At 44.3% G+C, this 11,453-nt stretch overlaps 1 protein-coding gene across 1 annotated transcript; it reads right to left on the bottom strand.

Moving 5' to 3' along the window:
- Positions 1–803: 803 nt before the first annotated feature.
- Positions 804–9,408, bottom strand: LOC147459653 (serine/threonine-protein kinase STY13-like). Its single transcript, XM_086510876.1, has 2 exons — positions 7,986–9,408; positions 804–1,603 (listed from the first exon to the last, which is right to left on the bottom strand). The coding sequence occupies exons 1-2, from the start codon at positions 8,885–8,887 to the stop codon at positions 1,261–1,263; spliced, it is 1,245 nt and encodes a 414-aa protein (XP_086367002.1). The 5' UTR covers positions 8,888–9,408; the 3' UTR covers positions 804–1,260.
- Between the last annotated feature and the right edge of the window lie 2,045 nt (positions 9,409–11,453).

Raw genomic sequence — 11,453 nt, 5'->3', positions numbered from 1 at the left:
GAAATGGGAAAACCTACTTTCTTCAAGCACAATACATGCTCTACCCAACTCTCTTTAGTCTTGAAAAAACTCATTTATTTGCTAGATTCTTATAGACTAAAGTCTAAAGAACTCCATGAAATTTTAGATTAACAAAATAATGCTTCCACTCTTCCATCTTCCATCTTCAAAGGTTCTTTCACCAGTCGTATCATGCTAGATCATTTTTTCTTGGTTTGTTCCATTGTAAATAGACTGGGGCACCACATATCACTGCTTCTAAAGCCACCCCAGAATTAAAAAATCTTGAATTTTGGAAGGTCATTTTGTTATGTCAAATATACCAAGCAACAAGCTAGTATGTAAAATTTATGAACTGGGCGAAGAAGACAAAGCAATTCAGCCCTCAAGATCGTTGTCAAAAGTTCAAACTAGGAGAGGAATTTCTTCCTTGCAAGAAAACCATTAAATCAAATGTTGTTAACCAATTCTCTGATTTCCTGCGAACTTTTCTCATTTGAAGATAAAGACCTCAGTCTAATCTTGTCAGTGTAAAGTTACTCTCTCATCTACCGCAGAAACTCAACTTATAACAACAGGACTAACAAAATGAAACTGAACCAAGACGATATTGTGCACGGTTTTCTTTTACAACTTAGCAAACAAGGCGTTTGGAGACAGACGCTAGCACTGCCTTTCAATCTGACTGGAGAACTGAAATAAAATGTTATATTAACGTCTTCAAAAGGTCAAAATGACCAATAAGACCAAAAGATGAGAGAGAGAGAGAGAGAGAGAGAGAGAGAGAGAGAGAGAGAGAGAGAGAGGTCAAAGATACAATATAGATTAAAGAGGGAGCGTACCTTTAAAATTTTGAAGGGTACTCCATTGTACACGGACAGAAACTCCCTTGGCATACACCCTCCGAAAGGCAGTGACAACAAATGCAAATTCAAGGGCAGAAGATATAACCCACATGACATTGGGGATGCCTCCGTGCACAATAACTATAAACAGAACTGTGTTTTGTGATAACCAAACTGTGACACACATAACCCTTCATCAGAGGTAGCAAAAGATGAAGGCAAGCCAAATCCCCTCGATCCCATATATCAGTTTCAAGCCACTCCTACTTTACAACTTTGGCCAGCTTCGGCAAATAACAGACCATCATGCATAAGAAAGGAGTTCTTAAGTACACAAACTACAGCAATTTATCTGCATTGTAACTATGATTGATTGCATCGTGGGCACCCAACAAGATCGAACAAACCAATGAGCTTAATCAAGAGTGGGCGAGCCTCGCAAGCAACCACATCCTCGGAATCGTGGAGTTCCTACACTTTTGGTAATAGCCATCTGTGCATCTTCCAAAAGCCGAACCACATCGGAGAAAGATGGCCTAACATCAGGGTTAGCATCCCAGCAGCATGTCATTATTTTAGTTAGAGAGTCTGGACAATTTGTTGGTATAATAGGCCTTGCACCTCTCACAACAGCAGATGCCGCCTGAACAGCCGTCATTTTCTGGAAAGGTATGTTTCCTGTTACCAGCTCCCAAAGAACTATTCCAAAACTGTAAACATCAACCTTGTGAGTGTACGACCGATTTTGCATCATCTCCCTGCAGATGCAAAGCCCAAAAACCTGTAAGCATGCTGTTACAAAAAGCAACACAAATACCTGACATTGCTAATGACTTTGCAAACATTTGAAAGCAAACAGTAACTTACACTTATATAAAAACCATGTTAGGTTAACGTCTTGTACTCACTAATTGAGAAGGGACGTCAGCAGGTTAGCCTTGGACTAGTAGCATGTGCATTTCCTGCCTCGTTCTGAGCGAAGACACATCTATTAACTGTGGGATTTTGCAGGTGCCTTTTATGATGGTTCTTACCTAAAGGTGACTTATTAGCAATTTATGAAGTGAACTTGACACTGATTTTTAGTTACTCTTGGTGGACCCAAAACCAACTTAATGTATAAGAACCCCTGAGGCTGTGCCATTCACAAAAAGCTGTCAGAAGACAACAGTCAAGCATTTGAAAAGGCGGAAGACTCTGGCGTTTTGGAGTCCTCTTCCTCTCTACAATCTCAGCTGCCCATCCAATAGGGGCACCAATGAGCATCTTCCTCTCCCATAGGCCATCACCCCACCCTCAAGCATTCTCTCCACCAATCCCTCCAGCGCCCTCTACATACAACCCTTTGGGCCGGTGGCCCTCCATCAAGGTGGCAGCCTGCACCCTCTCCTGAATCGTTGTGGCTGTCCTAGCTGCCATCACCCATCAAAGGCGGGCCCCATTCAGCCCTCTTCATTTGGATTTTGGTGAGAAGATCAGATAACTCGCTTCTAGCCATCCCAAGCGAGCAAAACTCAGCCTTGATGCCAGCATGAATAAAAAGCCACTTGCCATCACCAAAGGTACATCCATTGCATAAGCATTAAGAATCAATACTTGTAGCACAAAAAAAAGGCACTCCAGTAGGGGCAGGGGAATTCAAAGGGTTGGTTGTGACCCATTACAACTCCTCTCTCTATCTATCTCCCTAACATAACCTTCACCTCTCCATCTTCTCCACAAGGACTAAGGAACATTCTCTAGTTAAGAAAGAACCAATGCATTCCAACAAATACAAACAAATTGCGAAGCCTTCTCCTCATACTTGACACCCAAGAAGGTAGGGAATTTTATTATAAAACCTCCATCTCTGAAATCTTTTAGTTGAGAAGGCGAAGGTGAATATGAATAATATGAGTTGTATCCATTGCTGGATAGGACTACTGATTTCTAGTGGGGGTGGGGCATAGGGGTAGAATCCATGGAGGCTGATCCAAAGGTAGAAGAGGATCAAGTGTGGCTCCTAGTACCATCTATCTGAAATCTTCTCCAAGTGGAAGAGAAGAAGAATGTCCTGAATTTTGTGTTTAGGCTCTGGAATTTCCAAGAGGATTATGTGGAGGTACCATTTGAGTGACTAGCGGATAAAACATAGTCCAAAAACTATTGTAAAGATCGTGAATGTGCCAAACTGCTACGTAGTTGAAACCCTTGCTTAACAAGTGAATCATATACTTCTCCCACTAAGAACTTGGCATACGCTTAACAAGTGAATCATGTAATTCTCCCACTAAGAACTTGGCATAGTCCTCTGACTCCATAGTCTACGAACTATCAATCACAAGTCAAGAGTGGGATCAGGACCCAGGTTGCATGGCAAAGATTCTAATTCTGACTCAGACGTAAACGACTGAGCTCAGAGACGACTACATGCAATGAAGTAAAATCGCCACTAAGAAAGTAGGATTGCACATAACTGAAAACCGATAAAGACTCTCCACAAGAGAACATCTGCAAGAGAAGTGAGAGGCAGAGTTCCTCAAGGAGATCATTGACTCCTAAGGAAGGCATCCTTGGCGGAATTTCTTTGTTATGTTGATGTCAAACAATTACAGAGTACAACTACTCAAGGAAACCATTCTCAGAATCTAATTACAACTGGCACTATGGCCTTCGTTTTACATCTCTTGGGGCTTCTGTTGAAAACAACGTCCATACCATTTGTGTTCGTACAGCTACTTCATATAGCCTGCCCCATCCGTACACAATTGCCACGCAATACAAGAGTGGGCACAAAAAACACAGCACAAACACGGTCCTCTTAATTCCAAGAACACAAATGAAAGAGGGCTACCTGGGACTGGGAAAGCAATCCCAACACCCCTTGGATCTGCGTTTTTCAGCTGGAAGGAGCAGAGACATCTGCTCTGCGTTTTGAGGGTTGTGGCTGAATGTCACAGATTACATTTCTGACACGACCTAGAGGTCTTGTACATGTGGTTTTCAGCCTTGGAGGGAACTACAAGGAAGAATCAAAGCAAAACGCCCCCAGCCCTCTGAATGCCAAAATACAAGAGAGAAAGCCTCCCCCACATATTCGCACTGGATGGGAAATGGAATGAGACCGGCAAGGCTTTCAAAGACGAAAATGGCTAGCTCTACTCAATGGGACGGATTAGAAACGGGTCTTATAAATATATTTTGTAGGCAACCCTCGAGACTCCTTGAAGAAACAGTACAAAGAAAATGAGAGAAAGCTGACTTAGGAAACACAGTTCTAATAGGCCCCAAAACCGAGTTTCCTTATAAATATGGTCCCCCATGATATGAAAATGCAGCCACATGTCACCCTACCACACGTAGAATCTCAACTCTCCAATCAGCCCCTCCTAGAGCTCCAAAGCATATACCTAGCATCCATACGTCTATGCTCTGATACCACGTCAAAGCAGCGTCAGATGGGTAGAACACAACAAGAGGAGGGAGATAGAGGGAGAGAACAACCCAGAGGAAGAGAAGAGAGAGAGAGAGGGGGCGGGACCGGAGCCTCGGCAAGGCAACCTCTATGCAAGTCATGTGATACTATAACCGATTGGTGGTAAAATGAGAGCCCCACTAGGCGGATGCATAACTATCCGACTTCCCCACATGTCACCCGCGACACATAAATGGGAAATATGAAGAGGCATCATACCATAGTTACAAGGGATGGAGGGGACGGGGCCTAGGGACGCATAACGGCCGTAACCGGGTTGGGGACGGAGGGGAACAGAAGAATTTTCATCTGACCAACGGGAACGCAGGCTGCCGGCGGACCGGGGACAGACGGGGACAGCCAGGAACAGGCAGATTTTTGAAAGTTGAAAAAAAAGACCGTTTTTAACGGACAGAGGCAACCAACGTCTTTTTTTTTTTTTTTGGGGGGGGGGGGGGGGGGGGCTTTGGTCCTTGGGAGACTATAAAAGCACCCTTGGGCCTTTGAGTCTCTCAAGTTCAATGAAGGCTCAAGTAACAAGCTTCTCCTCTCTACAGTCTACTATCTAGACTCTACGTCGTAAGGTCTACCTTCGGGCGCTCAAGCTCTACCCTTGACTCTTGAGTCTCTCTACCCACTCTCTCCTTCTACCCTCTGAACTTTGAAGCTCTCCTCTACTCTCTCTCCACACAAGCTCTCCTCTTAGCTCTACTCTCTCTCCACCACCGTGTCATCTCAAGCTAACTCCACTTCTCGAAGGAGGCCTGCCGTGCAAACATGGTCGTGGTGGGATGAAGTCGACTCTACCGCGCGTGGTAAAGGTGGCGGTGCAAGACCATGGACACATAAGCTATGCCCGTATAGGAGAACGGGTGGTGCAAACAAAGTGCGAGCCCATCTTCTTCATGAACCCGGTCACGAGGTGAAGTTTTGCCCTCGCATATCTCCCGAGAAGAGGTTGAAGCTTTTTGAGAAGCTCGCAGTGTATGAGGTCGCGGAAGCGGCCAAGAGGAGCCGTTTGTTGCCGTTGATCCCTCCGCCGCGGCAACACTGCGAGAGCAAAGGGAAGCCAACCTTGACTCCACCTCTCAAGCGTTCAAGACAAATGCATCTACACCGTCCTCTTCCATTGCGCATTGCCAAGGCACCCTCAACGAAAATTGGAATCCTAAATTGAAGGAAGAGGTGGATAGGTTGGTTGCCCGATTCTTCTTCCACAACCACATTGCCTTCCATGCTTTGCGGTAAGTTTCCCTTGGCATATGCACATTGCAATCTCACATTTTGTATTCATTATGGGGTCTCGGCTCTCAACTCTCCATACTAACACACACATGCTCTATTTTGTGTGGATAGGTCTCCATACTTCCGAACCATGGTTACAAAAATAGGGGAATATGCCTCCTCTTATGTGCCACCTTCATCGGAGAGGCTTCACACCACCCTCCTTGACAAAGAGAAGCTTGCCGTGGAGCAAGCAACCCAAGCAACAAAGGATTTGTGGGAGAATAATGGCGTCTCTCTCCTTGTAGATGGATGGAGCGACACCCGCAAGCGGTCCTCTCCACTTCATGCGGCAGCTTATGTGCTTGACCATGAGTTTCAGGGAAGGCGTCAAGAGACCGACAAGGAGGTGAGCAAAGGATGGCGGCTTGCATCGGAGCGCCTTGAGCCTAGCAGTGACATAGGTGCAAGATTAGAGACGGGCTACTCAACTACAGGCAAAAGAAGGGCTCCTATGGATATGTAGATGCACAGGTTATCGCAACAAGATTGGCTCGCTTTTGTGGTGGGAGGACTATGGAAGAGATGGCCCACATTTGCAGCGCTTGGCTGTTCGTGTCCTTAGCCAAGCATGTACCACTAGTTGCTTGGAGCAACTATGGAGTGTGTACAACCACATTGCCTCTAAAAAGAGGAATCGCCTTGGGGTCCAGAGGGCCAATAATTTGGTGTCTGTGAGCACTAACTTGCGCATGCTTGCCAAGAGCGTCACATACAAGGTAGATCCCTTCACTGAGTGGGAGATGGCACAAGAAAATCCATCTATGGCCGAGACACTTTTGGAGGAGCTAGAGGAGGACTTCGAGCCTCAATGCGAGCCTCGCAAGGCCTCATATGTCGATGACGACCTCGATTACGACAACAATATGGAGATTCAGCAGGCGAGCACTTCTTGAGTTTGATGATCATTGATCACTCTCGAGACTCTAGAGTCTACTCCTTTAGAGTCTACCTAGCCCTTTGTACTTTTTGTTATCCTTGAGGCTTGTCCTAAGTCCTTTTTGAGCCCTTGTGGCATGCACTTTTCATTTTGTATCCATCGATGTTTTATTAACACATTTGTGCCTATATGACTCGTGCTCTTTGGTCTATTTAGTGTAAATTTGTGGTCAAAGTGATGCTCTATGTGCGTGGCATGTGTGTAGATCAAAAAATGCCAAAAAAAACTCTTTTTTTTTGTGCCATTCCGACCCCGTCCCCGTTTCCTAACTTTTCCCGTCTCGTGCCCGTTCCCGACCCCAACCCGTCGTCCCATGTAACTTCGCACCATACACAAGATAGGGCACCAACTCCTCTATACCAAAATAGGTCCAACCAAACCAAAAAGGGGATGCAAATACCTCCCCAAGAGAGTCTAGCCTTAGTAGGCTGAGCGAACCATAAAGAAGCTCTCACACCCTAGATCATCGCACAAACATTGCATGACCCTCTGATAGCAACATGAGGAAGTATTGTCTTGTATTGCTTTGTTCTGGGCCTGCTCGAGATAGTGAGTGAGTTCCTCTAAGAGGATTGATTGTCACTTTCATCTACCAAGGTCTTCACCTTGTATAGGTCATATCAATGCACAAAATGGGCTAAAATGAGCAAATTCCAAGCTACAACCGAAAGTAGATTCTTGGTGCTAGCCTCCCCCAAAGAGAGATTCCACAACAAACATTCATTTGCATGACAAGTACTCTAGAGTAATGTTGATATCAAGTACTCGTGTTTCAAAAAAGGCCAAGCTTTCACCTAGAAACTACTAGCACCTTCAAGAATTCCGTTGCTTAAAAATAAGAAGGTGCAAAGGCTGTATACTCAGTTTGAATTGCTAACTCCCGCTTATCAAGCTTATTTTTTTCAAGAGTTTACGTTTGGTTTGGCTCCAATAGCACCTACAACACAAACTTCTCATGTCAAATGATTCGATTAACTCCATCTCAAAGCCATGCATAATAAGCACCCCCTACAAAGTACAAACTAAGAACTGCAAGCAGCAACTGCTAAACCACGTCCAGCCACAAACTCTCACCTAACAGCAAGAAAAACAAAACCAATAAAAATGCAGCACAAGATCAATATCCACCAGAGGCCTTTGCAACTGTCCACATATATGATATGTTTTTGGTTGCATCGTATAGAATAGCACCAGCCATACAACTAAACACTGACACTAGGCATCTCCTTAAATGCAGGAACCGCAGCCCCTTCATAAGGGCAACAGAGGGTTCATACTAACATAGAACACCACTATTTGGTAACCTTGATAAGAAGAATGATGGCACACCAAAAAATAACATTTTAAAACAAATCTACCTTTCTGCAAAGAATTATTGTTCCAAATGATAGAGAAATATGATTATAACTAAGACTAAAGAGTACGACAGTAGGAAAGGAGAAAAGAGGATAGAGGGACTTACGGAGCCATCCAGCGATAAGTTCCAGTCTCCGGTGTCATGTCTTCCGACTGAACCTCGATTCTTGCAACACCAAAGTCAGCAATTTTGATGCACCTGTCTGCCATCAATAAGTTGTCGGACTTCAAATCTCTATGTATAACCTCATAATCATGTAAATGCTCCATTCCCTTTGCTATGTCCAATGCATGTCTTAGAGCAAGTCGAAGGGGCGGCGCCCGTCTTTTTGCAAGTGACAATCTAAGAGAACCTCCTTTCACATATTCAGTTACAATACACCAGACCCGAGGCTTTTGGCATGCTCCTACAAATCGCACTACATTCTCGTGCCTGAGGTTTGCAAGCATAACCACCTCCTGTACAAACTGCTGCTCCAATGACTGTGCTCTATCAAGATCGTTGAGTGGTCGCTCCAATATTTTAACTGCCACATCTTCACCTTTGTAACAAGCTTTGTAGATCCTCCCAAACGCTCCTTGAGCAAACGCTGGACCCATTGTTAATTTGCTTAAGTCAATAGTCCACTCGTTGTAGCCTTCTAGCCCCCCTGTAGGATACTGTTCATCTAAGAGGGCATTTACAAGCGCATCATCGCTGGCTGACTGAGTGACTCTGCTCCTGCGCACAACACTGTGGCCTGGAAAAGTTCTGGTCTTTGTGCGTTGATCATGGGGCATGAGCATCATCCTAGAATCTGTTGAACCCATGCTGCTATGCATAGAGCTCCCATTTTGCATAGAAGTATCACCATAGCAAGACCCACCAACAAAAGAGGAGTTTCCATTACACAAAGAGCCCTCAATACCCGTTCGTTGGCTATCAACTGACATGTCAGAGAGCTCACTGATCCTGCAGTAGTCATGCTCCGTCATGATGTGAAAACCTTTGTTGTTGTGGTTCGCCATGCTCACATGCTGGAGCAGAGCAAACCCAGGACTGTTGCAACGGTCTACTGCCGCAAGCTCCAGCAAGGTATTTCACAAATCAAAACAGGCTGTGGGTTGCAAGCCGTAGAAAACCCTAAAAACTTGTTTGACAGAGAAAACCCCTTTCAACAGAGCACAGCTTTGATAGCAACCTTGAAATGGACCCCCTTAGCAAAGCACGCAGTCTCTAAGGAGAAGCTCTTGTGCCATCTTTGTTCGAACCAGAGCACCCTGAAAGAACCCAATGCTGTTGACAACCGAAACACAAGCTCTTGAGTAAAACTAACTTCTGAAGGGACGAGGCCCTCGAGAAGATTCGCCTCCGTTGAACTGCGTAAGGGGAGAACCGCCCTTAACCGCAGCTCGGTACACCCTGTGGAGATGACGATGGTGCGAGTGGGAGGCCCCTTCCCTTCACCATGTAGCCTGACCTTCACCTCTTTTGCTCCCCATAAAGCTGCATGTGTGCAACAGTTACTTGTGTGATTAGTTACACACACATGTACCCCTCTTCGCTTTGACTAGTCCACAAAATGGTCATGGTCGTTCTTTTGAATGTTGAATACGCGTTCTTGCCACTTTTTCGTGGGCAATCATAATAAGCAAGTTGCTAGGCCTAGGCTCTTATGTCTAGCTCCATGGCCCATTTTGTTCCTTCCGGTAGGTAAATGAGGACGAAGAAGAAGTTAACCTAGCAAGACAACGAGGAGGAGGGGGAGGAGAAGAATAGTTAACCTAGCAAGACAACGAGGAGGAGGGGGAGAACAAGAGTGGATTTTCTTTTAACCTATACGACTCTTGAACTCAACACTTGTTACTCTAAAGGGAAAGGGATAACCAATCTAGCACGCTTAGGTGATGAAAAGGTTATTCGATCTTCCTCTTCTTATTCACACACACACACACACACACACACACACACACACACACACAAATTTTAACATCAAAAGAACATTCCCAAGAGACCTCATAGATCTATCCGACCTCAAGGCCTATTACTCCAAAGGAAAACAGGATAACCAAGTTACCACACTTAAGTGATAGAAAGATTATTTCATTTTCCTTTGCTTATTCAGACACATCCACATGCACCCCTAAGAAGAGGAACATTCCCAGGAGACCTCATAGATCTATCAAATGAGTCTTAAACTCAAGAGCTGTTACTCCAAAGGGAAACACGATAACCAATATACCACAATTGGGTGATAAAAAGGTTAGTTATTTTTCCTCTTCTTATTCACACACACACACACACCTCCATGAGAAGAGAAATTTTTAACGTCCTAAGAAATTTCCAAGAGACCTCATAGATTTATTCAATGAGTCTTGTACTCAAGACCTGTTACTCCAAAGGGAAACGGGAATAACCAAGCTACTACACTTTGATGATAAAACGATCATTCTATTTTCCTCTTATTATTCACACACCTAGGGTCAGTGGCAGCCATGATAATTACTTGAGTGGTTAGGGCTATGTAGGATGAACAATAATGGCTTCTTATGTTTTTGTACAGATAGGTACCTTAGAGTCTTCCATCCTACTACGTTAAATGATTCATGCGGTTCACGCATGGAAGCAAGTGCTCTCTCTCTCTCTCTCTCTCTCTCTCTCTCTCTCTCTCTCTCTCTCTCAATCTCTCAAATTTTAGCTTCTTTTTTTTGTAAGACTTATCCAAGAATTTTCAATACACATAAAATTACATGAAATCTAATGGTGTGTGAACATACTTAGGACCACATGGCACTTTGTTCCCCCACTATGAGGCTTTTTCTCCCCGGTTTATATATATGTCAATCATTCTAGAGCAAGCTTCATCTTTGTATTAGCACATTGAATAGCATCACTCCCTATGTTACATATCCTTGAGCTTCTCCTTCTTATTCTTTATCCTTGTGTGTGTAAGTGTGTGTGAAGCATGTGTGCAGTGAATGCAGGAAGGAGAAGACACTCGAGAGTGGTGGAGCACAAGATAACTATCCTCTTCTTCTTATTCTATTAAGTGAAAGAATAAGGTTAGTAGTCAGTAAATGATGGGTGTTCGGTCAATTGGCCCACTTGAAGGCCAGTGTGGGCAAGTGGCCTATGTATGCACAAATATGTACAACTGTGAAGCATCCCTATGGCTTCACCCTACACCCATCATCTCAATGCAATGAGCAAATCGCTCTGAGGCTAGGCTTTTTGTAAGAGCATCTATGAGGTTATCATCCATATGGACCTTGATAGCTTGATGTGGTTGCTAGCTAATATATCTCGTATCACATGATACATCACCTCTTTGTGTTTCAACTTCAAGTGAAACACGGGGTTCTTAGCTAGAGTTATAGCACTCTGACTATCACAATACAACACTAGAGTCTAATGAATGCCAAGATCTCCCACTAGACAAGCTAACCATACAGCTTCCTTGCTATCACTAGAAATTGCAACATACTCTGCCTTCGGTGGTGGAAGATGAAGTGTAATCCTTGAGACACAACCTCCACAAAATGGTTGCTCCAACAAACAAGAATACGTGTCCAAATGTGGATTTTTCACTATCCA

This window comes from Adiantum capillus-veneris, chromosome 4, assembly GCF_014529385.1.
Source record: "Adiantum capillus-veneris isolate H3 chromosome 4, ASM1452938v2, whole genome shotgun sequence".
Classification (NCBI taxonomy): domain Eukaryota; kingdom Viridiplantae; phylum Streptophyta; class Polypodiopsida; order Polypodiales; family Pteridaceae; genus Adiantum; species Adiantum capillus-veneris.
The sequence above is the reverse complement of the archived record's forward strand: the minus strand, read 5'-3'. Positions and strand labels throughout refer to the sequence as shown.